The following is a 25,426-nucleotide window of genomic DNA, read 5'->3' as shown; positions in this document are numbered from 1 at the left end:
TGCCCTCAACCCGGCATCTCCATACTCATTTTTAAAGCACACATTTCCAAAGTGGACGTTGGCCTCCAGTCCCTTCGGGTGCCAGACTGACTTCCTGGCCCTTGAGTGTTGCCCAGGTGAGTTTACCAAGCACCAGGCAGCCAATCTGCAGAGTGAGAAGAGGCCGGAATGTGTACCCTCCACAGCAGGCACAGAACGCAGCAGGCACAGAATGCGGGGTGTTGTGGTTCTATGCTAGGGCCGCAGGTGGCCCATTCCCTGTTTTGCTAGTCTCCTCTGAGGCTCTGCGCAGCGACCTCTCAACCTTGATTTCTGCATGCTGGCTGCACCTTATCTCATTTTCTTTCTCCTCTTTTTCTAAGTGCTAGTTTGTGAGTTTTTGACATATAGTCACATACAGCCCACACTGATCTTGTTTTTTTTTTTTTTTAACTTATTATTTTATTATTTTTATGTATATTTGTGTGTGTGACTGTGTAAGTCTGTATATACCACGTGCATGCAGGAGCCTACAGACGCCAGAGAAGGGTGTCAGATCCCCTGGAACTGGAATTACAAAGCAGTTGTGAGCTGCCACGTGGGTCTTGGGAACTCAACCTGGGTCCTCTGCAAGACCTGAGCAATGTTTCCAGCCCTAGACTGACCCTGAACTTATTAAGTATAGAATAATAACTTCTGAACCTCTGGCCTCCACCTCCCAAATGCTAGCATTATGGGGTGAACTAACACAAAAAGTTTTTTATGTAATGGTGGGGATCAAACCCAGGGCTTTGTGCCTTCCAAGCAAGCACTGTGCCAACTGAGCTATGTCCCCAGCCCCTTCCTATTTTTGTATGTAAGTTATGTACAGAACAAATTAACCATTTTAATCATGTTGCATCATCCCGCCCGGAAACCCTATACCCATCAAACAGCAGGTCACCATTCCTCCCCGTCCAGCTTTGAAAACTAGTGCCTCTCACACATGTGGGGGGCACACGACATCTGTCCCTCCGTGTCTGGTTTGTTCCAATACAGCCATGTACAGGGATGGGCCAGCCCTCACAGAGTAGAGGTCTTCCCAGGAGACTGTAATGGGGTTGGATAGCTCCTGCCCGCCAGCGATGCTGTGACTGGCATCACAGGGAAGCACAAAGGCTCCTGTAGCGCTTCTGGTACGAACAAACCACCATGCCACCCTCACAAAAGTATTGTACATGACATTGGAGAACGATGATGAAGGACCATGATGGTCTCTGTGTCTTCTGTACTGTTCTTTGCACCATGGATTTGGGGGCACACTCAAAACCTACTGAAGGGGTCTTGGCTTCACACACCTGGTATATCAGGAGGCCTTGATGAGAGAGAAACTTAAGCTTTCTCTAAGTGATGAGATCTCCAAATAGGACCCCGTTCTTTTCTAGAACAAACGCCTGTGATGGAGTACTGCATGACTGTGGTCCGCTGCCTGGGTTTCACCAGTCATCTGCTGCCAAGCACAGGGCTATGTCCACTCCGGGATTTTGTGCGGAGCGCCGCGGTGAATATGAGCACCGTTCTTTCCAGGCGGCTCTACTGAGACATAGCATCCATGTCAAAAAAACTCACCCATTTAAATGCACAAGTCAATGCTTTTATTATAGCCAGAGCTGTGCAGCCGCCTCCGCTATCTAATTTTAGGGCATCTCCTCTCTCCTCCCACCTTAGAGGAAGTGAGTGACAGTTTGAGGCAGCCACCCATCTATTTCCTGTCTCTAGAGGTTTGCCAATTCTAGGCATTTCACATAAACAGAATCGTATGTCTGTGTTCTTTCATAGCTATTTTTTTTTTTTTTTGACAGGGTCTCATGTAGCCTGAGCAGGCACTGGGCTTGCTATATAGCTCAGGATACCTTGAACTTCTCTGGTCCTCCTGCCTCTAGTTCCTGATGCAGTGCTAAGCATCAAACCCCAGCCTTCATGCATGTCGGACAAGCATTTTACTAACTGAGCACATACCTAGCCTTAATTTAGCACAATATTTGAAGGCTGATCTATTGCTACTCGTTTCTGCCAAGGGTAACTGGCTCAATGTGGGGGCCAGGATTTCCCAAGGCTCTTGGCAGACTCCGGCAGGCAAGAGTGCTGCTGGTGGCTTGTGTGGCTGCATCCTTGAAAATGAGCCTTCCACACACTGGCCGCTCAGCTGTTACCAAGGGATGAAACACACTGGATGTGGTGACAGACACCTGTAGTCTCAGCAGTCGGGGGGGGGGCAGGAGGGTCAGATGTTCGAGGTCATGCTCGGATACACTGGAAACTGGAGGCCAGTCTTGGATCCATGAGGCCCTGTTTCAAAAAAACAAAACACCAGGTCCCAGAAGCTGTACAAGGCTGCAGAGCTGGCAGGCGGCAGAACTGAGGTTTGACTCCAGGCTGTCTGGCTCCAGTGGCCGAGAGAGATGGGGGTTTTCTCTGAGGGTGTGCTGCTGACCCATGTGCCTAGTGCCCCCTTCTTAGTCTTTGGTTTATTTGAGTAGGCCTGGCTCTGGCATCTGTCTTCACCACAGGCCCTGGATTCACTTGCCCAACCCTGAGCAATTGTAGGAGAGTAAAAGCTGCCTCCCTTTACCAGCTACGGCAGGGAGACCCTTCTGTCAGACCCTGTGGGCATTTCCCTCTGCAAGTGCAGCCACCCCGGGACAAACTCCACTCGTGTCTGTGGGGCGCTCTTTTGTCTCTTAAAGAAAACTCTATTTTAAGGCCTCATGGCCTTCTTATTGTCTCTTCCGCCTACCCTCCTCCTCTCTTTTTGCAGCTTTATTGAGTTGTAACTGACAAATAAAAATGTTATACATTGAAGGTATAAAATGTAATGTTCTGATGTCTGAATATGGTATAAAGGGATTGTTGTAATCAATCTAATTAATCTATATATCACCTCAGATACATAGGTTTATATATATATGTAACCTTTTTGTTAGTGTTAAGAATTTTTTAAGATTTACTCTTAGCAAGTTCCCAGTATAGAATGTCATATTATTAATTATAGTCATCATTTCAGAGTCTTTCTTTCTAGCCCAATTCCCTCCACCACTGAGTCTGTGCTCTTTATTAGACAGTTGGAGCTGAGATCAGAAAGGACAGTAGGTACTAACTAGATGAAGAAAAGAGGAACGCTGCAGATAGGAGGAACAGCGTGGAAAAGGTCCTGAGGTGCGTGGGAGCATCTAGGATGTCAGAAAGCTAGAGTGCATAACGAAATAAGAACCAGCCAAGCACCCAGTTTCCTCCTGGCCCTGTGATGGCAGGGCCAGCAAAATGGCCAGTCAACCCCTTCCTTCTGTAAGGAGAGGAAAATCATGGAGGATGTCTCTCTGCCATGATACCTGCCAGCTCACACTGGCCAGAGCTGCCTGCTTCATGTTACCTAGACCAATAGGCAGAGATTAGTGACTGGAAACAGACCAACAGCAAGCAATTCATCCCTGGGCAGGGGCAGAGCCTGGCTGCCGGGAGACATGATGGGTGCTCTCTCAGAAGGGGAAATTGTAGGTAGACTGCGGTGCTGCTACCAACTGACTGTGCTTTTTCTACACATTAGGATGATTATGAGGGCCGAGGGAGTCTGGGAGCAAATTGATAGGCTAGAATTCACTGTTCCACTGCCTCAGAACAAACCGTGAAGCCTCCTACTAGCATTCTCCAGGATAACTGCCAGCCTGTGGTAGTTCCCAATTCACACTGTTCTAACACAGTAGCAACGTCAACCACAGAACCGGTCTCTCTGACTCCCTGTCAGGTAGCAATAAGTTAAGAAGAAGGCTGTGGAGCGTCCTTTATCCCTACACACACTTATTTAGTGCTGCAGAAAGTGGGAGAAGCTGCCAGAAGGATCTTTCTGGAAGCTTGTCTCCTGTGGAGGCGGGGTGAAGGGCATGCTAACTGGGGCATGGTGGCCTCTGACTTACAGACCTGCTTTCATCATTGGCCACGGGTCCTGTGTGCTACTCAACCTCTCACAGATGTGGCAAGCTTTCAAAGAATCTAGATGCCAAGAAAGCCCCACGCCAGGGCCGTGGGCTGAGGCCAGCCTGTGAGTTTGCTACACAGCATCTTACGACTGGAGTTTCCTTTAAAGATCAAGAGACTGAATACAAAGTTTCAGATTTCTGTTTTCTCTTGCAAAGTGAGACGTTGTAGCAATTTAGGCCTACTGTTGTTTGGAGACGGTTTGTTACGCCACAGGTTCCCAGCGGAAAGATTGGGACAAAGGGGGTGACATCTTTAAGAGGTGGGACCTAGTGGGAGGTGCTTGGTCTGCATCAACTTCATGGTAGGACTAATGCTGGTCTCAGGAGTGGATTAGTTCCCACAAGAATGGGTTGGGGTAAAGTCTGGGCATTCGCCCGTTTTGCTTCTTCCCTGACACACAGCCGCTCTTCCGAGCTGATACCATGTAACCTGTGACACAGCAGAAGCTCGCTCCCCAGACGTCATGCTGTTTAGATCTTCAGTCACCGGAAGTTTATATATTGTCCAGAATTGGGTATTTTGATACAGCAATAAAAAAATGGACTGAGATAAGGACGATCAAGAGCTGGGTGGCTGGCCCTCCAGTCTAGAACTGTCCACTTCATTACAATCCCCACACTCAGCTCCTGCCTATGTGACTGGCTGGCTGCTCCTGCTGTTTTCATTAGGATTTCGTGACGATGCCAGTTAAGTTCACCTTCCCAAGATGGCAGCAGGAGGGAGGGAGCAGAGATGCATTGGGGACTTGAGGGCAGAGGGGCGGTTCTCCCCCAGCGGGCTAGGCACTGTCCTGGCAGGCCTCCCATCTGAGCCCGCCTGTCCAGCGGCAGAGAGGATAAGTCTGTAGAATCCCACCACTCTTCCTCTGTGTGCTAAATCATAACTGCTGCCTATCCACAGTGTGCCAGGCAGGCTGCATGAGCTATACCATCCTGCTGTTACCAGCGAAACGGGGCTCTCTGCTTGTTCTTAGTCTAGTTAATAAAATGTTTTAAAGGCAGGAGAGGTGGCTCAGTGGTTAGGAACACAGGCTGTTCCTCCATAGGACCCGGGTACAATTCCCAACACTAGCATAAAAGTTCATAACTCCAGTCCCAGGGACTGCAACACCCTGTTTTGGCCTCTATTGGCACCAGGCCTGCACGTGGTACACAGAAATACATGCAAACAAAATACCCATGCATAAGAACTAAAATAAATAATATATATATATATATATATACACATGTATATATATTTAAGAAAAGCTAGCGGAATCATGACGCTACTTGACTATGGCACCAGGTGGTGGAAATTCTGGGAAGGAAAAAAATATATTCTCTTATCGATGGGATAATTATTCCTCCTAGCTCTTTAGCAGGTGGAAGGTGGATCTGCTTCCCAGAGAGTGGTCCTTGGAGACTGAACTGCCCAACTGGAATGTTAGGTCTTTGTCCAGGCTGGAGATTCCTGGCGATTTTCTTGATCTGAAGAAAAATTTCTTTTTCTTACTGTGACTCTGTCATGTCACTGCCCCCTGGAAGAGGGAACAGTGTCATCCTGCTCTACAGATTAGGCAGGCAAGGTTCGGGGATGTCAAGACAGAGCTTATAGTCACAGCCGTAGTGGGATGGCCAGGAAGATAGATGGCAGAGCTGAGGGTCTGCTATGGTGTGGATCTTCAGCGTTCCCCAGAGAGCCCCTGTAAGCTGGAGGCTTGGTCACCACGGCACACTTAAGCGACAGCGCAGCAGTGCTAAGATCATAGGCAGAGCTAGCCTGTCCAGCCAAGCTCAGGTATTAATGTGAGATAGTGACGGACAGCTGCTCACACAGACTGCACCTTGGGCTCGGCTAACTTCAAAACTTCGATATTCAACCAGCTGGCCACGGTGGCAAGCTGTTTTGACCAATGATGTATATAGTTTTTTAAAGATTTATTTCTTATATATACAATGGCCTGCCTGCATGTACACCCGCATGCCAGAAGAGGGCACCAGATTTCATTACAGATGGTTGCTGGGAATTGAACTCAGTAACTCTGGAAGAGCGGCCATGCTCTTAACTTTCTGAGCCATCTCTCCAGCCATATGTGTTTTTTTAAGATTTGGAATTTGGGGCCTTTTACAGGGTTTCCTTGTCCTGGGTTTGCCACCCACATGACTGCATGAGGATGATTTGGTTAGTTTGCTATGGCAAGGGAGTTAGCTACCATGGCTACAGTAGCTGGTAGAGACTAGAAGGCAGGCAGAGGAGGGGAAGAGGCCTGCTGGGAAGACTTCAGAGGTGCCATCCTTGGACAAGTGGGACAGAGGGCACTGGCTTCAAGCCAACTAGAGGTGGGCAGTCTAGGCGGTTGCAGGTTCTGGTCAGGAAGTGTCTATGGGGAGGTAGGGCTAGGGAAGAGAGTGAGTCTCAGTGTCCTGGGTCAACACCGCAGAGGCGGTCGGCTTTTGGGCCAGTCAAGGCTGTGGGTCAGGGTTTGACGGCCATTGATGATCTGGCCGTTGTCTGTGTGTTCATGGAGAGTCTCAGTGTGCAGAGGGGGAATCTGCTCTGTGCAGTGCCTTTAATCCCAGCACTTTGGAGGCTGGGGCAGGCACATCTCTGAGTTCAAGGATAGCCTGGCCTACAGACCAAGTTCCAGTACAGCCAGAGAAACCCAGAGAAACCAGCCAAACAAACAAACAAACAAACAAACAAACAATCTCATATCTCAGGAGGCTAAGGCATTGGGACTGTAAACTCCAGGCCAGCCTGGGTGAGATAGCAGATCTGTCTCAAAAGAAGAACAGAGAAGAAACCTCTCACCCCTACAACAGTGAACCGACTCCCTCAATGAGGCACACCCTACCTCCCAGCACTGTTGTGTCGGGGACAGTGGTGGCTTGAATAAGAATGGTCCTATTGGCTTATATCTTTAAATGCTTACTCCAAAGTTGGCAGAACTGTTTTGGGAAGGATAAAGCGGTGTGTGGCCTTGTTGGAAGAGGTGTGTTGTTGTGGGAGGGCTTTGAGATTTTAAAAGCCCTCACCATTCCCAGTTAGCAAACATGCTCTCTCTCTCTCTGTCTCTTTCTCTCAGTCTCTCTCTGAGTCTCTTTGTCTCTCTCTCTCTCTCTCTCTCTCTCTCTCGCTCTCTCTCTCTCGCTCTTTTGGATTGAATGTGAGCTCTCGGCTACTGCTCCAGCACTATGCTTGTCTGACTGATGCTGTGCTTTCCCCCATGAGAGTCACAGACTCTAAGCCCCTGGAACGGTGAGGCCCCAAGTTAAGTGCTTTAGTTCACAAGCTGCCTTGGTCCTGGTGTTTTGTCACTGCTCTAGGAAAGTAACTAAAACAGGCACTAAGGTTTCCAACCACACACAGCAGGGTGCTCTGTAGAAGCCAATCAGTCAGCGGGGCGGGGAGGGGAGCAGTGCTGCACTGTTTTGTAAATCAACAACCTGGCAAGGTGTTTGACCCCTTTGGGCCCCCGTTCTCTCATCTGGAAATAAGCTTTACATATGTTGACCCCTTAAGTGATCTGCTGCCTCTTAACCTAGAACAACTTTCCTTTCACCCTTTTGAAGAGGTTGCATTAGCTACGACAAAACAGCCGGCATTAACAACGTAAAGAATTTATTTATTTTCGCTGTACAAGTGTGTGGCCTGTGGACTGTGTGCACACTCCTGTGCCTGTAGGAATGCTTGATCATTCAAGGGGAAGAGGGAGTTAGTGACTCTTACCACATCTCACCTTATTTTCTTGAGATAGAATTCAGTAAGGTGAACCTGGCCTTCACCACTTCAGCTAGAATGGCTGACCAGCAAGCCCCCAGGGGTCCTGCTGTCTCCTCCCACCCGAGCTGAGGCTACAGGTGTGTGTGTGTCCATGCCTGGCTTCTTGTATGGGTGCTTGGGTATCTGAATGCAGATCTCATGATGCTCAGCAAGTACTTTTTCCCACAGAGCCATCTCTCCAGCCCAGGAAGCATTTCTGTAGAGTGACCCATCATGGCAGGGAGGGCGTGCCAGAGCAGAGGAGCTTAGCCTATGGAAACAGAGGAGAAATTGTCCTCACCACTGGCTTTCCCCTCTTCTTCAAGTCTTCAGCGTAAGGGTTGGTGCCACCTACATTCAGACAAGCCTTCCACCTTTAGCTAGTCCTCTCTGAAAACACCCTCACAGACACAGCCAGAGGTACAAATCTCCCAGGGGTCCATCACAGAAGGGCAGTGACTTGACTAAACTCACTCCCATGAGCCTGGACCTTTTCGTATGAAGACAAACCCTTGTCATCTGCAGAGACCCCACCTGTCCTTGCCTTAAGGGGCTATTATAATGGTATCACACAGATAATACATTTTAAAAACCTATATATGTGAGTTAAGACTGTTAACTCCTGTTCTCTGGAGGAGTTCTGATAACAGCTGGCCCATCTTTCCAGCCCCAAATAATATTTTTTCTTTTTCTCCAAGACAGGGTTTCTCTGTGGGGTACTGGCTGTCCTGGAACTCAGTCTGTAGACCAGGTTAACCTTGAGCTCAGAGATATGCCTGCTTCTGCCTCCCAAGTGCTGGAGTTAAAGGAATGAGCTACCATTGCTGGCTCTAAATAACATACTTTTAATGCTCAAAAAGCAATATGGTTTATGGCTGAGAGTGGGACTACTTAGGTTTGATTCCTAAGTCGGTCCCTTGCTGACTATGGGAGCTCAAGCCACTCATGATGCTATGCCTCACTCTTTCCTGACTGTGATATGGGAGACAACTGTACCCACATTAGGTTGCTTTGAAAATTAAATGAGTAAACATTTGCAAAGCCTTTTAAAATTTCTTACATTTACTTATTTGCATATACTTTTTTTCTGCCTTGGTGTGTGTGAGGTCAGAGATCAATTTGGTGTGAGTGAGGATCACACCCTCTTTCATGAGGATCCCTGGGTGACAGCTGACCTAGAGACTCCCATCTACCAGGAGATACCCAGATGTGAGAACAAGGTACATTTGTGGGGCACCCTGGCTGGTGGGAGCAAGGACTGCTGGCTTTCTGTTAGTGTGGCTTCTTGGAGCCTACAATTCTATAAGAAACCCCAGTTTCCTTCAAATAACCCACCCCACATCCTAGGCTAGTGCGTTAGGAATCTATTGCTGAATGTTGCTTCTCCATAATTTAGAGGCTCAGGACCATCTGTAATTTCTCTAGATGTGGGTTGGGTAGTTCTGCTGGCTTTGCAAAGCGGGTGCAGGGTGGCAGCGCTTACCCATTGCCAGGAGGGGCTACTGGCTTGGGGGTTGTATTCTTCTCCTGGGGCCTTCAAACTGAATCCTCATGCGTGTACACAGGAAATAAAAACTCTAACACTACGCTGCAGAAAGCCTCCTTTGCCTTTGGCATTTCTACCCCCAGTATTCTTCTGGTAGGAGTGACTGGATCATAGGGTCAGCGTTGACCCAAGGACCCAATACGCTTTGAGATCCCATTCATGTGACCTACCACAGTGAACTGACACCCTCTGAAGCCGGGAGCCACAATAAACCTTCCTCCCTCAAGCTGTTTATTTGGTTAGGTATCTGTTCGCACAGTGAGCAGGAGGCTGAGCTCTCCCTCTGAATTCTGTTCTTTCTCCCTCACAAGCCTCTCTGAGCCTCAGTGTCCTCATCTGTAAAATGGAGGGGGAGTCAGTAATGGCTGACCGTCACCCCACGTGGTAGGAATGGCTGTGAAGCTGAGTGACAGGTGGACAGCACTCAGTCAGTAAGCACACAACCAGTGGCACCTGGTACCAATGAAAACTTGAACTCTGGTCGCCCACTTCCCAGAGTAGGTACAGGGAGAATCCCTGTCCTAAGGGTCCCAGGCCCAGGAAGGCTGACCGCTGGGATGGGTCCCCACAGACTTGGCTCTTAGGTCCCCTCTAGGCCCTGTGTCCCTGTCCCTCAGTCCACACACATCTTGCTGTTTTACTGTTTGTTTTTTTTTATTAAATCACATACAACTCAGGGCATCAGGCCCCAGCAACTTCATTAGAACCTGGGATTGTGGGAAGTAGGAATCCAAGGGTGGACAAGGTCTCCCCATCTTCTCATGACAGGGACAAGGACATCAGACATTACCCCAAGGAAATGGGGGACAAAAGGCCCAACAGAAGGGACTAGGACAGTGACAGCTACCCTGAGGTTAAGGGTGTGGTGCTGTCATAGTCTCAGTGCTTCTGTCCTCAAATTCATGTTGGAGTCCTTATGTTGAAGGCTTAGGGGTGATCAGGTCATGGAGTGTAATCCTCAAGAATGGGGCTAGTACTGCTACGCAAGAGACCTGAGCGGTTTTGTCTGTGCCTCTACCACGTGAAGATGTGAACAGAAAGGATTTCCTTAGAAACACTGGGTCCACAGGTGCCTTGATTTGGGCTTTGCTGCCTCCAGAACAGTTATAAACCAACCCCCGATGTTCTGAGGCACCTGGTCTGGGCTATTTTGTGATAGAAGCTAACTATATCACTGTAACTTTTGTGACAGGCTAACTCTGAGAACCGGTGGGCTCCTTCCGCCTCAGAGAACATAAATGTCTCTTACCATCATGATGGGAACAGAGGCTGTGAGGGGACCCCACTTCCTGCCTCTTCAGATGGAGGGGTTGGGGGAGACTGATGATGAAGGAGGGAGAACAGAAAGGCAACACAGCCAGTAGCAGGGCCAGGGGCTGTGAACAGGATGGTGGCCCCACTAGGCCAAGAGAAGCCAGGCAGAAGAGCCAGGGTTAGAGGCTGTGGAGGAGTGCATTGCTCTACTTAATAAAGCTGCGAATATGGAGTGCAGAGGTGAATGGTTATTTTCATCAGCCACCCCTGGGTGCAGCTCCCACCTAGCTCCAGAAGTAGGCCGGGGTGTTTCTGATTTAATAGCACCTAAGCTACTATGCAGCCTACCCAGGGCCCCAGAGACGTAGGGGTCACAACCCATCTCCCTTGTGTTAAGAAGGTGGGACATCTCTTCATCAATCCAGCTCAACAAGGCTGCAGCTGGTCCCCGTTCCAGAGGCAATAAGGAGGTAGACAGGCCCCAGGGGGAGGCAGAAAGGGGTGCCACTCCCAGCGGGTTTCCCCGAAACAAGATGGGGTGAACAGATTTGGCAGCCCTCTGACATTGCCAGGGAAGACCCTGGCTCCTCTTCAACCACACTCCAAGGAGGATGTAAACAATACTGCTCAGGGCCACACACGGCTGGCACTCTGAGCAGCCTTCAGTGCTGTGGAGGCCCTGTCAGAGCTCAGCCCCAGGTCCCTGAGGAAGCTCACACCCCAACAGCACTCTTTTCACCCTCTCTGGAGCTGGGGTCCTCCTGGGTCTTCTGCATCTCCCAGCCTCTGACCCACGTGTAGGCTGAGGAGCCCCCCAGCACCATCAGGTTGCTTGTCCACCACAGGAAGCTCTTAGTCTCTTCGTAGTAGAGCACAGCCAGCACTGTCTGCGCACAGGCTTTGGCTGTGCCGGACACATTGTGGGTCAGGGGGCTGGTGAATTTGATCTGCAGTCCTGTCACGTAGCCGATGGCAAAGCCAAACAGGCCACCCAGTGTCATCATGACCCAGAAGTGGGCACTGTCCAGATGAGCAAAGTCAAGAAGAGCATGGAGCTCGCCCAGGAGTACCATCAGGGGCAAGAAGAGCACACAGGCGTTGACATTGTTATAGAAGGTTAGGCGCCAGATACTGTTGTCTACTGCCGGAAGCACCTTCTTCGTATAGATGGCATTGAGTGAGACGCAGAGGCTGGCCAGCACCCCGAAGATGGTGCCCATCAGGGACAGGGTGCCCTCAGCTCCCTCTTGGTCTATACCCAGCCAGAAACCACCTGCAACAAAGATGGACAAGCGATGAGGTGAAGAGAAATGAGTCCAGGAGGAAGAGGGACAGTATTCTAATGCCACAGTCCAGACTGTTCTGAAGCCTTACCTCATCATCAACATATCCAAAGTCTAACCTCTGCACCAAAAAGGGGCTGAGGGAGTGAATCCCAGAATGAAAACCTGCATCTTCTCCTCCCCCCAGCCAGAATCTAGCAGAAGGGGGAGGTATAAGGACAGATGTGACCCTGTTACCTCTCTAATTACAACTGTAATCACTCTAATGAGGGTTATAAAACAGCATAGGCTCCTGATGGCCTGTGGGGTAACGGTGCTAAAGGAGGAGGGCCAGTTGGTGGCTAAAGTGATTTTGGACAAGAGACAGGGCCCTAAGCCTTGGCTCCCTCAGTGCGAGCATTAGGTCAGAGCTGCTGATGGCCTAAAGCTGCTTGCAGAGCCACTTGAAGACTCTTCATTCTTGGGTCACCCTCTGTTCAAAGAGCCTGCATGGCTCCCCAGGCCACAGTGCTAGATTTCCTGCATCTGGCCAGCACTTCCTGTCACAGGATGGCTTCAAGCCACCTTCTCAGCTCCCCACTTCTCACTACAGATATACAGATGTATATCTGTATCCAAAACATTTTCCTCTTCTTAGGGATTCCCCCATGCTTCAAGGCCAAAGCCAGTCTCTGCAGGGATCTTTTCCTGATCCACCCAGGATCTAGGCCTCTTCTCAGTGTCGTCTCCCACCCTTTAACATGATGCTCCTGGCTTGCCCATTGCTGGCAGGTACCTGCCCGAGGCAACACTCTGATCTCTTTATTTAGACTCCGAATTCCCACAAGGCAGAGGCTTACTGCTGCTAACGGAACGGGATCAGTGACATGGAACAGCAGGACTAGCACAGGCATCAGAGAGATCTGGCCTCTGACTGCTTTGTGATTTTGAAGCTGAGCTGCTTGAGAGAAGTCACTTAACCTCTCTGAGTTCCAATTTCCTTCATCTGTAAAATTTAGGGCCATATTCTTGCTCCCTTAACCAATCTACTCTTTCTCTTGTAACTAAAATGATTTTCCTACAGTGGATCTCCCCCGTGTCTTGCCGTTGTCTTCAGGAAAAACTGTGCACATTCAAATGTGTGTTCCTGGCCAGTACTAGTCCGGCAGCCTCATGCCAGCAACGACTTCCCAGAAAGGTCTGCTTAAATCGCCCCTCCTGCTCCCTACTCGAACCCCCACAGCCCTTAGCATCTAATATAACTGTCATTTCTGCCATCAGCATCTTTCATGTATTGGGAGTGACAACCCCATCCTCTCCTCAAACTCATACCCTAAAACTTGGTACAGGGCCTGGCAAAAGCTTGGCCACAAGTTAATAGCTGTTGGCTGGCTGGCTGGCTGGAGACTGCTATGGGGAAAGGCACAAGTCTTCAAGTAGACAAGCGGGAAGAGGCAGGGTGCTCCTGCAGGCCCAGCTGCTTGGAAGGTGGGGGCAGGGCCAGCCTGGGCAACATAGCAAGATGCTATCTCAGAACAAGGGCATGAGGCCCTACAGCAGCATAGGCCCTTGGCTCAGCACAGCCCACTGTGGGTTTCTCTGCTCAGCCAGAGCACCCCATGCCTTCTTGCTTACCATTTGAGTCCAGAAGCGACTCCATTCTCCATGCTCAAGGTGCTCGCCCCTGGAGGAGCTGTGAGCCGGAGAAGAGGCTTTGCAAAGTGCTGTATGCCTGGGAGGCAATGTCTGAGATGGAACCTTTCTCACCGGAGGAAAGGAGGGGAGATCCAACAGATGGTGCCGGCACTGGGGCAGCAGGGAGTCCCACTTTCCCTGGCCACTCAGGCAGGCCACCATGATTCTCAGCTGCCTCACTATCTGCTACTTTGTCACTTTCGGCACCTGGGCTCAATGTCTCCAGTGACATACCTTCCCGCATGTAAACTCTCCCACTAGGAGGCCCATCCTCTCTAACCCTGGTGGGGCTGGTGGACTGAAGTGGGATCCCAGGGGAGCTTGTAGGACAAAAAGGAAGTAAGGAGTACCAGCCCTCTTCAGGTGGGGGCAGGTGGCAGTTCCCCAGGAAGGGGTGCTGGCAGTGCTGACAGCTTTTTACCTGCCCCCTCTCTGGCCCAGACCTCTTGCCCCTGGATCCAAGAACTGTCCAACCAGGGGAACATTTCTAGGGCAGATGGGATGGGTTGGCCTGGTTACCACATCCAGCCTGGGCCTCTGAGACACCAGGAAGACCAAGTAGGCCAAATGAGACAAACTAAAGAACCTGAGCAGGTGCAAATGAGGGCCACTTTCCGCCTGCCCAGGACTCTGAGGGAATGGATGCCCTGGTCTCTGTAATCCAGCAGCCACTCAATTCAACACGCTCAGTGGCCAAGGTTCCCTAACACATGCTGTTCAAACCAGGCGCTCCTGGCTACCTATGACTACTGGGCAGAGTCAGATTAGAACACCCGCAGCTGAGGAACTGGCTGTTTAAAAGTTCACTGGACTTTTGTTTAAAAACACATTTGGCCTGTAGTTACTGTGTTGGATTGCACTGTGCTAACCCCCCAGTGGGCAGGAACAATGGAGCCTGGCTTGAAACGCAGGCCAGGGAGTGTGGCCAGTCTGGGATCACATCCCAGACTATCTGCTTCTTAGTTGTGGGACTGTGGCAAACAGCATAACCTCTCGGAGCTTCAGTTTCCTCATTTGTACAGAAATGCCCGCAGGGATGCCCCCACCCAGAGTACATAAAGAGGATGATGCTGCCTTTGTAGTGATCAGCACATTTCTATCATTAATTATTTATGGTCACTTCTGGGGAGACAGCTAAAGCCTCTTAAAGCACATGTATATCGGAGCACTGAAATGAGCCAAACCCGATGACCTCAGTTCCTTCTTGAGCTGAGGGAAGAATCAGTGGCATGGTGGCCAAGAGTGTGATCTATGGAGGTAACCGCTTACGTTCAAAATTCAGCTCTCTCAGGGATTAGCTGTGTGTTACTTAGCCTCCCTGTTTGTTCCTTGGGTTTTCCTCTTTAAAATATTTTACCTTGTAATGGGGACTAGGTGAGTTACGATGGAGGCAAACGCTTAGATGTGAGTGCCCGGCACATGTTAAGCACTCAAGCATCCGACAGCTGTCTTTGCTCTAGTCGCTGCTAACATTATTCTTTTCACCCTGGCTGGGTAAGCATGGGTAACTTGCCGAGTGACCGAGAGGCAGTTGTTCTCTACTCTAACTGCTGATGCAAGAGACCTGGGAGAGGTAAAGTGTGAAGGCGCCTCGAGGATTTCAGTTCACTGCCCATCCTGCTACCCACAGCCCCGGAGCCCCACTCACCAATGATGACGCCGCAGGTGAGCAGGGCATAGAAGGAAGTGGTCTGCCTGAGCAGCAGGTAGGAGAGAAGCACATTGAACACGGTGGTGAGCGAGCGTCCCACGTTGTAGAAGGCCACCCCCACGTACTTGAGGCAGAGGTTATTGAAGGTTATCATGCCGATGAAGACCACCGACAGCGGCAACACACTTCGGGCCACCTTGAGGTCCAGGTTCAGGGTGGGGAAGTCTACCGTACCAGGGCAGCAAGTAGCCAGGGTGCTGAGGCCCTTGCACAGTAGCGAGGTCACCAGGCATTGGTAGAAGGTGACGAAGATAGGGGTATCCAGCTGCAGGGAGGGGCTGTCCAGCAGGTACTTGTTGAGGAATACCATAGAGATGGAGGTGATCCAGTAGAGAGAGACCACCAGCGCGATCTGCAGCGCCCTTAGCAGAAATGGCTTGTTCCCGCCGTCTGCATCTGCCTCTTCGGAGGCAGCCGAGGCTCCAGTCAGCGCCATGCGCAGAATCCTGGACCGCTTCAGAGGGGCCCTGTTCATGGTGGTAGAAGAGCTAGGTCACCCCACGGCCAGAAGCGTTCCCTGGACTACAGGGCTTCAAGCTGCTAGGACCTGTGGGTGCAGCCTTCAGTTGTCACATGCGGTGACCTAACGGTTCCCTCGTCTGGGCTGAAGTTCTGCTTCCGGATTTGCCCAGATGCTCTTCTTCGTGCTCGCTCCCAGAGGGGGGCCATGAGACAAGACCCATGGAAGGGAGAAGCGGCCTAGATAAGGGTGTGGGCCTTGACAGCCATGGCCAGCTTGACGACGGGGGGCTAGTACCTCATAGGAACGAGTCACGGGGAGAAAGGAAGCGAGGGGGACGGAAGGGCAGGGTGGAGGAGGAAAGAACTGGACGCGGACCGCGTGGGAAGCGGTGCGCCGAGAAGGGGCGTGGGCTGCGTGGAGGCCGGGCTACAGGGGCTCCCGGAAGCGCCCGCGGGGCTGAAGGGAGGGCGGGCTGTAGGGAGGTCACGGAGGCTCGGGGAGGCGGCGTGGGGGGACCCGGGCTGAGGCCTGGCGGGAGCGCGGCCGGGCGGCTGCCCCGAGCCGAGAGCGAGTTCCGGCTCAGCGCGGCAGGTCCGGGAGCGCTTCCCGGGTGGGGCGGGGCCAGCGTGCATTTCCTGACACGCCTCCGGGCCGTCTTAAAGGGCCCGCTCGCCCGCCCGGCCCGCGGCCGCCAGGAGCGCGCAGGATCGCCAACCTGGAGCGCGCCGGTGTGTCTGCACCTGTGCCCACAGTCCTGCCCTCTTCTTCTGGGAACTCTCGGAGGTCAGGGAAGGATTTTCAAGTTCTGGAGCCTCGCCCGTTTCCTGGAAGGCTGTGTCACTCTCCCCGCCACCCTCACTGTCTTTCCCCCTGGCCTCTTTAGATCGACTAGACTCGGCCAGGTACGTCTTCACCGTCTTCCCAGAAAATGGAATATCACCCCTTCGCTTCTGGAGACCCCCACCCAGCCCTTTGTGTCCTCCAACCCCACTCCGCGAGCCCAAGTCATTCGGGAAGGCATTGTTTCGGTCCTGTCCTTTCTCCCTACCCCCATTTTCTCTGTTTCCAGACCTAGTCAGGAGGACCTGAGGTTTCGGAGACCCCAGCAGCACTTCCAGGGCGTGCCAGAAAGCCACATCACCATTTCCAGATAAAGTTCCTTCTGGACGGCCAGACCACAGCCTCTGATCCTCTCAACGCAGCACCCCCTGCCCGGGGTCCTTCCCCTCCCAGAACATACCGTCCTCCCTCCGGGCTCGGCTCTGGTGTCCTGGCGCGCGCTCCCGGCTAATGCAGGGATCTGGCTCTCACCCCCTCGGCGGGGCCCTCGAGCGCACCTGCAGCACCGCCCTCGGCTGCACCTACAGGGCCGCCCAAGCCGCGCCCCCAGTATGATTTCCCGCTTGCTGTCCCCAGCTTGCGCCACGTCGGGCTCTGGGTGAGGTGGGGCGGGAACCCTAGGGGCCCAGCCAGAAGGCCCCTTTCCTCTATCTAAGGCCGACCCCATCTCCCTCGGGACTCCTGTTCTGTTACCGTCGCAGGCCTATCCCTTGACCAGGCTGCGTCCCTGGCCCTGCGGGTCCAAGCTGATGCTTCCAGAAGGGCGTGGGTGGGAAAACTGCCGAAAGCCGCCGCTACCTGAGGAGGGTACCCCCTTACCGTCCCGGGGACCAAGGCTGAGTGGGCCACCAGCTCCAGGCCTTTTACTCCCAGGCAGCTGGGAGGCCTGACTTCTCTCTGGTTTCTTCCTAATACCGTTGTTGAGCAGGCAAGTTTGCCTCCGGCTGAGCCGGTTTCTTTGTAAGCTAGTGAAAGCAGTGGGTTCCAGCCTTATTGCTTGTGTGGGTGGTCATAAAGATGTGTTTAAAATATTTCGATTACGATTTTATTAGCCGGGCCTGATGGTAAAGGGCCTGTAATCTCAAATGAGGTAGGAAGATCGAAAGTGCAAGGCCAGTCTGGGTTACAGAGTAAATTCAAGGCCTGTCTGGGCAACTTAGTGAGACTTGTCTCGAAATAAAATGTGGGCGTGGGCACACATAAAGAGACATGAATAAAGGCTTGGGGATTTAGCTCAGTGTTCTATAGCTCAGTGTTAGAATGCTTACCTGGCACACACAAGGTCCTGGGTTCAACTTGCAGTACAGCAAGGGGGAAGGGGCGGAGGATAAGTACTATTTGTCAAAATATTAAATTGGAACACATTTAGCTATAGATATCCTGATTTTTATGGACAGTTCCACTCTACTCTAGGATAGAAGTGGTACTGGTTGCCACCGGCCAGCCTGAAGAGACAAGAGCTGTATTAGGAGACGGAGGTCCCTGCCCTGTCTTAGCTGTACATGGGGGGAGGGCTACATGTGATGTGACTAAGGAAAGGTATTGGGGAAAGTTGCCAGATGGTTTTGTGCACTGTGGATTCAGAGGCCGATTTCTGTGCCCAGAGATCTGGTTGCAGTGGGCATTGTCATTTCTATGAAGACTCTCCTGTCTCAATGTTGTGTAAAAACTGTTCTGCATCATCTCTGATTGTTTAATAAAGAGCTGAACAGCCAATAGCTGGGCAGGAGAATTAGGGTTGGACTTCCAATGAAGGTTGAGGAGAAGGAGGACAGGAGGTGGACATGAGGAGTTCACCATGAGGACAGACAGATGGAGCAGAAGCAGCTAAGATGATACAAAGATGGCAAGTAGCATGAGGCACGTGGCTGGGAAGTAGCCAGGCTAGTCTAATCGGGTTAGAATAAATCAATATCTGCCCAGCTTAGTCCCTTAAAGCCTATTAATAAATGTAATAGGTCTCTGTGTCATTATTTGGGAGTGGGAATGGGAGTAGAAAATAAATTATATTATTTTATCAGAAAGTACTTATGAGAATGCTATCATCCTTCAGGAGAGGCTTTTAAGGTACACTGTCAGGCCTGCAGTGGGGGAAGGGAGCCCTCACAGTGGGGGAAGTTGCTCAAAGGACTTCTTAAGTCATGTTCTGGTCACACAGAAGTTGGATTCCAGGCAGAATCACTAGCAATGTTACCAATTTTGTTTGGGTCATTTTTCAGAAAGGAGTTTGTTCTAGGTGGCTTAAGTAATTATGTTGAAATTCTTGGGTGTGAGCCAGGGAGAGACCAAACCAGGCGTCTGAGGGGTCTTTCCCCTGCTCGTGAGTGTCCCTTCACTGCCCTTTCACAGCAGCTCACACCCAGGCACCGGCAGGACAGCAGGGGATTGGACAATCATTAACAACTATTTGCCTTTTTTGCGAGGACTATCCTGACTCAGGCAAGCTGGCATTGGTCTTCAGGAAAAACTGATCTCTTTTGAGATTATGTTGGGCTGCTTCCTTGAAGTTGTTTGATTATGTGGCATTCAGCGCAATTGACATTGTAATTGAGCTCCAACTGTTTCATCCTTGGTGTGCACAAAGTCAATGAGCTGAACCAGGAAATTAAGGTCTGAAGATGTCAGGGCAAGTGGGTCATGGCTATAATGCCAGTGCTGGGGAGGTTTAGGAAGGAGGATGGTCAGTTTGAAGCCAACCTGGGCTACATAGTGAGTCTCAGGTCAGCCTGGGCTACATAGTGAGAACTTGTCTCAAAAACAAAAGCAACAGGGCTGGAAAGGTGGCTCAGTAGGTAAGGGTGCTTTCTCTGCAAGCACGAGGGTTGAGTGCAAATTCTCAGCTCACACATAAAGTGCTGGACACTGAGTGCCTCTTAATCACAGCTTTGGGGTAAGGACACATAGCATTGGGCCAACTGATGTCATTTATCAGTTCACATGTCTCAGGATCATCAGGATGAACTATCTGTCTCCAGAGCTTCAGCTCAGCATGGTCACCACTGCTTGATGCAGCTCTCAACTCAAATTGCCAAACTACTGCAAGTCTGGACTCAGTCTGTGTATTGCCTTCCATAAAACAGCTTTAAAGTTGGGCACAACATACGGGGGTTCATTATTAGAGTTTTCTGGGGCTGGGGAGAGGTAGGCCTTTTGCTGGTACTTTCTCAGATCCTACTACTTTTCTCCTGCAGGAGGGTTTGCAAGTTTTTCTGTAAAGGATCAGAGAGCAAATATTTAAAACTCTGGATACTAGATAGTCTCTTAATAGGACTCAACACTACTATTTTAGTATTGTAAACAAATGGGCACAGCTTCATTTCAATAAAACTTTATAAGAACAACTAGTGAACAACAACAGCTTTGGCTCACAGGCTATAGTGTTCTTCCTATATTACTGTATTTTCCTTCCTTCTAATGTTACCCATATTTTGTAAGCCAGTGTATCCACCTGAACTACTTACTCCTAGACTCTCTTACAGCTAGAGGTGACCATGTATTATACTTTTGGATAATGAGTAGTATTGTTGTCTTTGTTGCTTCCTTTTTCTTTTTCTAGCTACAATGCAGAACTGAGGTCTGGAAGGGCAGCAGTTCCCATGAGTCAAAGGAAAGCTGGGGATGGCAGATCAGAGCATGGAGAAATCCTGGGCCCTCACAGTTTGCCTAAACTCTTTCTTCTTTGCTCTGAACTGCCTTCAGTTTATTATAGGAGATATATAATACTGTGGGGCTGGTAGTCTTTGTTTTTCTTTAGCCAAACAGAGGCATCCTGGAAACAGTTCAGTGCTGCTAACCACTTGTGTTGAAGGCCCCAGGAAGGCTTTGGATTGGAGCCTGGGGCAACAATGCAGACTGTTTAGTTATCAAAGAGTGAACCAAATCCACAGAACTGGAAGTGGATGGAGGACTCCAGAGACATCATGTTCAAGGCTGGGGCAGGAGAATGGGATTAGGTAGGCCCTTCAACAGACAGGGAGTATAGCCAAAGGAGCACATCTTTCAGATGAAACTTGGAAAGATGCTGAGATGAGCAGGGAGCCAGCCCTTCTTTTAATCAAAATTATAAGACAATTTTCTTTATTTCCTGGGCTGACTTCTCTTAAGCACTTGGCTTTGGACAACACAGGCTTTCTTGGGTGTTTTGTCTTGGATCAAGAGCAGTGTACTCTGAAACTCTCCATGTGTCTAGTTAATCTCCAAGCAACGATGTCATTTCAGATTAGCAGCTGAACTCTAAGGACCAACAATGTCATAGCCCTTAGCAAGGGCACACCCTAACAATTAGTGTTTATGGAAGGCTGAATTTGTGCCAGGAGTTTTATGCACAGCAGGCCAGTCCTTGTAGTGCCCTGTGTGGTGCCATCATAGTCTGTAGGCTACAGACAAGGTGTTGAAACCCAGACATGCGAGTCCAGCTCGAGGGGCCCTGGAGGAGGAGGTTGAGCTGTCTGGATTTTAACCCCAGTCAGTTTGCCTCCTGAGCTGAAGTCTGCTCACCCTTTGCTTAATCTCTTAGATTCTCCAGGTGCTGTGGTTTGGATGTTCTTTGTCCCCTAAAGTATGTGCATTGGAGATTTGTTCCCTAGTATGAAACTATGGAATGTGGTGGGGCCTTGGAGAAGTGGAGCTTGGTGGGACATTATTAGGGCCTCAAAAGGGATTAAGATAGTTTTCATGGGCCTGCACCACCCAGGCAGTTCTTCAGAGGGCTTTTTTTAAAAAATAATTTATTTTTTAATAATTACAGTTTATTCACTTTGTATCCCAGCTATAGCCCCTCCCCCAGACCCTCCCAATCCCATTCTCCTTCCCTCATCTCCTCCCATTCTCCTCTGCAAGTCCACTGATAGGGGAGGTCCTCCTTCCTTCCCTCTGACCCTAGCCTATCAGGTCTCATCAGGACTGGCTTCACTGTCTTCCTCAGGGCCTTCAGAGGGCTTTGTGAGAAAAGCTTGAGCCTGGCCCCTCCCAGCTCTCATGCTTCCTGTTCCATGCTGGGAACAGGATATCTTCCTGCTCTAGTGAGTGCCCTTGCTACCGCTACTTTCATGATATGTCTGTCACCTACTAGGGGATCCTCTCCGGGACTCAACAGGGACAGGTGCTATACCCTCAGCCCCCTAAGCTGCCAGCTGAAGCAACTCGTTACCTTTATTAGAAGCTGCATCAGACATTTAGTTCATAATCCCAACTAAGGTTTAACCTGCCAGTCTAGGGAGTGTCCTGGCTTTGCTGCTTCTGGTCCTCCAGTGAAAGATGTGCCTGGGCTCCAGTTGTCCCTGGGATACCTGCCACAGGGGCAATTGGTCGCCCCACAGCAGATCCACTGTTTCTCCAGCTCCACCACCCACTGGCTTTATCTCTCACTACAGCTGTGAGCTCCCTGGCGATAAGAGTGTGCGGGGACAGTGGTGAGCTGGGGACAGTGGTGGTAACTAGCAGATAGTGGCATAGGCCACCTTGTGGTCTCTGCACCACACAGGATAACTCACATTGCCTCACTTTCTGGAATTGAGGGACTAGGGATGTGTCAGTTGGTGGAATGCTTGCCTAGTATGTGTGAAGCCCTGGGTTTGATCCCCAGCTCTTCGTAAAACTGGACATAGTGGCATACATGACTAATCTGAGCATATGAGAAGTGGAGGCAGGAAATTTATTGTATAGAGGTAGAAGTAGGGAGAGAGAGAGAAAGAGAGAGAGAGACATGGTGGGGGACCCCCAGGAGAGAAACAGGCAGAGAGAGTGCATGAGAAGAGAGAGAAGGTGGGAGAAGAGAGAGAAGGCTAACCGTTTATATCTGAAGCACCTGGCCCAGGTGATGTCATAGGGTGTTATCAGGACTCGAAAGGCCCCTAAGGGCAGGCTAGTGACATAACATAACACCTGGTCCCTATCAGAGCCTGCCTTCGGTGCTCCACAGAGGCTTGGTGGCTGAATGATCGAGTGGCAAGAAGGGGGAGCATGACCTGGAACTGGAGCAGAGAGACAGTGAGCAGACTTGCCTGCTTGCGAAACGGTTTCACTATGTAACCCTGGTCTCTGTGTAGACTAGATTGACTTGGAGCTCATAGTGATCCACCTGCCTCTGCCTCATTAGTGCTGGAATTAGCGGTGTGTGCACCAACATGCCAGGCCAATCCCTCTTTTGTAAGAGTTCTCTTACAAGAACTCAAGGCACCTCACAGAACCAATGTTCAGCTTACAGCATTCTAAGGACCTACTACCCCCTACTCCCCCCCCCTCACCAAATCCACCACTCCCATCAGCACCACCCCAGGATCCAGGGTTTAATTCCAATGGGCCCTGGGGACACGAATCATATTCCGTCCACAGCACTTGTGGTTCAGCCTTTGGAAGACCACATAGTTGCATGTCTATGGTGCAACATATGAAACTGGGAACAGTTAATAATCCTGTGATCATGAAAGGACATTACACATGCACACGCACAAGTATGCATGCCTGTACACACAGATGCACATGCATGTACATAGACATTTACATCCACAAACTTAGCTCCACATCCACACACACACTCAGATACACACACAGACACTTTCTGACACAGGAGCTCTCTCTCTCTCTTTCTCTTTATCCCAGGCTAGCCCAGAACTCCATGTAGTATAGGCCATCCTCAGATTCAGGATAACAACGATCTGAACCTCTTGAAGGCTAGAATTATGTCACCACACCCGGCCTTGGTTTGCTTTTTTATTTTCAATAGGTTTATTGCATGTAACTTACTGCTTTTGTGTGCACACGTGTGGGAGGGTGCAGCTATGGAGGCTGGAGGACAACTCATGGGAACGGATGTTGCCTTCTATTATATATATATATATATATATATATATATATATATATAATTTTTTTTCCTGTGTAAAAAAGGTTTATTTTTACTTGGTCCAAGACTTGGGAGGGGCTCCAGGGAGGTTCCAAAGCTACCTAGTGGTTTGAGAGGGTCATTCAGGTGGAGGTCCTAAGGCTGGCTGGGGCAGAGCGGAGGAGGGAGCCCCTTCGGAAGGTGAGGAGGCCTGCCATTCGTGCTCGAGAGAAAGCGGTGGCACTCCAGCCTGTGTTGTCTGGGGCCCAACCAGCCTACGGATGTCGGCTGGGTAGCTTTCCACCTTCCTGATGAGCTTCACCTCTCATTCAGGAAGTGGTTTTCCAAGAAGTCACAGAGATGAGGGTCTGTGCGGGCAGAACCCAGGGAATGAAGGTCCAAGGGGGCCTGGTTCAGGTTCTTCTCCAGAGCCAAGGCAGAATCCATGGCCTCCTGGGTTTTATCCCACTCATCTCCACGCTGCACATCCTGCAACTTGAGCGTACGTTCTGCGCGTCTCAGCCAATTCGCGAAAGAAGTGGCCTCCACCCTCCAGAGCCATCCTGATGGAAATAGTAGCCCAGAGGGAGTAGGTGTAGGAGGCCTGCAGGTGCAAGCTGATGGGACCCGTTTACGGCAGCTTCCGGTTCCGTGGACTAGTTCTGAGGAGATCCGCAGTATGGTGCTGACTGCAAAGAGACAGTGCCGGTGGTCCTAGGAGCCCAGCGCCGCGTGGACGTGGTCCCTGAAGCTGCAGCTGGAGAGACTGGACGGCAGCTGGAAGCTAACACGGGAGTCCCCGGGTCGTTCCGTCCAAACACAGTTGAAGCAAGACCCAGATCCAGCGGCCCTTCAAGGCGCTGCCCTCCTGTATGGGCTTTAGGGATAGAATCTAGACAGTCAGGATCGATGGCAGCTGTCTTTACTCACTGTGCCATCTTGCCGGCCCTGGTTGGTTTTTGTTTTTTTGTTTAGAGAGTGTCTCCCTCTGAAGCCCAGGTGGCCTCAAACTCACAGGGATTCTCCTGCCTCATCCTTCCCAGTGCTGGGATGACAGAAGTGCACTGCCCAGCCAGAGGACGTTCTTTGAACAATCTAATTACGCCAGAAATAGAAAATGGTCATTCGAAGGGTTCTTAATAGCTGACCATTTGTTTTTAAACATAGAAAAGTGTAGAAGAATTCTGTGCTTCATAGGAGGCAGTTCATATTCCTGTCAGCTGGTGGACACACTTATGTTTATTATCCTGGGGTAAAATGGCTCAATAATTAGTGATAATTGAAAGTTATATTGTGTGTGTGTATATGAGAGAGAGAGAGAGAAAATAATTGTTACCTTTAAACTATTTAAATAAATGGGAAGATGGATAGACTGTTCATGTGAATATTAGAAGCATGTGTTAGCCAGATAACTTTAGAAGGGACATTTCACTCTTTCAGAAGCAACAAAGGTTTACATAAATTTAAATCAGACGACTAGGCAGGATAATTGAGATCCAGTTACCTTTATATTTCCTGTCTTTGAATAATTGTTTGGCAGAATAATATTTTAACATTTAAACAAAAGAATTTAATTCCATTTAGATTGCTAGTCACTCAAGAACGTGTCTTGAGAGAATCATTCATATTTTGTGGTATCAACTGAAAGAAAATGTCTGCTTTGCCATCCAAAAATTTTACAAGGAAGAAAAATTTTGATTATGAAAATAGAATAGGATCCATGGGAAATTAAATCCCAGTCATCCATGATAAAGGATGTTAAAAAAAATTCCTAGTTTTATTTCTGTTGTTGTGAGAAAACACCCCAATAAAAAGCAACTTAGAGGAGAGGGGCCTTTATTCTAATTCCCAGCTCCAGGTTCTCCTATCACTGTGGGGAGGTTGAAGCAGGAACTTGAGCTAGCTGGTTGGAGCCACCGTCCAGGGCAGAGAGAAATGCGTGCATGCTCAGGGCTCAGCTGGCTTTCTCTGCTGCTGCGCAGTCCAGGGTCCCACATCAGTGCTGCCATTCTGGTTACTCTTATCACAGTGATAGGAAAAGAAGCCAAGACTGACTTCAGCACAGGGATTCAGTCTGGACATTAGTCCTACAGCAATGACT

At 50.1% G+C, this 25,426-nt stretch overlaps 2 protein-coding genes across 4 annotated transcripts; one reads left to right on the top strand and one right to left on the bottom strand.

Moving 5' to 3' along the window:
- Positions 1–7,608: 7,608 nt before the first annotated feature.
- On the bottom strand, positions 7,609–17,775 carry Slc35c1 (solute carrier family 35 member C1). 2 transcript variants are annotated; one of them, XM_021639332.2, is made up of 3 exons: positions 16,906–17,775; positions 15,140–15,669; positions 7,609–11,807 (listed from the first exon to the last, which is right to left on the bottom strand). In XM_021639332.2, exons 2-3 carry the CDS (start codon positions 15,636–15,638, stop codon positions 11,248–11,250), a joined length of 1,059 nt encoding a protein of 352 aa, XP_021495007.1. In that variant the 5' UTR covers positions 15,639–15,669; positions 16,906–17,775; the 3' UTR covers positions 7,609–11,247. The 2 variants fall into 2 exon arrangements, with proteins under 2 accessions (XP_021495007.1, XP_021495006.1); XM_021639331.2 differs by lacking the exon at positions 16,906–17,775 and having other exon boundaries at positions 15,140–15,677.
- LOC110549876 (uncharacterized) lies at positions 15,829–20,023 on the top strand. 2 transcript variants are annotated; one of them, XR_009587432.1, is made up of 3 exons: positions 15,829–15,911; positions 16,328–16,567; positions 16,735–20,023. XR_009587432.1 is itself a non-coding variant. In XM_021639333.2 (2 exons), exons 1-2 carry the CDS (start codon positions 15,884–15,886, stop codon positions 16,738–16,740), a joined length of 690 nt encoding a protein of 229 aa, XP_021495008.1. In that variant the 3' UTR covers positions 16,741–20,023. The 2 variants fall into 2 exon arrangements, 1 of the variants encoding a protein (XP_021495008.1); XM_021639333.2 differs by having other exon boundaries at positions 15,884–16,567.
- The last annotated feature ends 5,403 nt before the right edge of the window (positions 20,024–25,426 follow it).

The sequence above is a fragment of the Meriones unguiculatus genome, chromosome 18 (assembly GCF_030254825.1).
Source record: "Meriones unguiculatus strain TT.TT164.6M chromosome 18, Bangor_MerUng_6.1, whole genome shotgun sequence".
In the NCBI taxonomy this organism is placed as follows: Eukaryota; Metazoa; Chordata; class Mammalia; order Rodentia; family Muridae; genus Meriones; species Meriones unguiculatus.
Note: the sequence above shows the minus strand (reverse complement) of the source record. Positions and strands in the feature narration are given on the sequence as shown.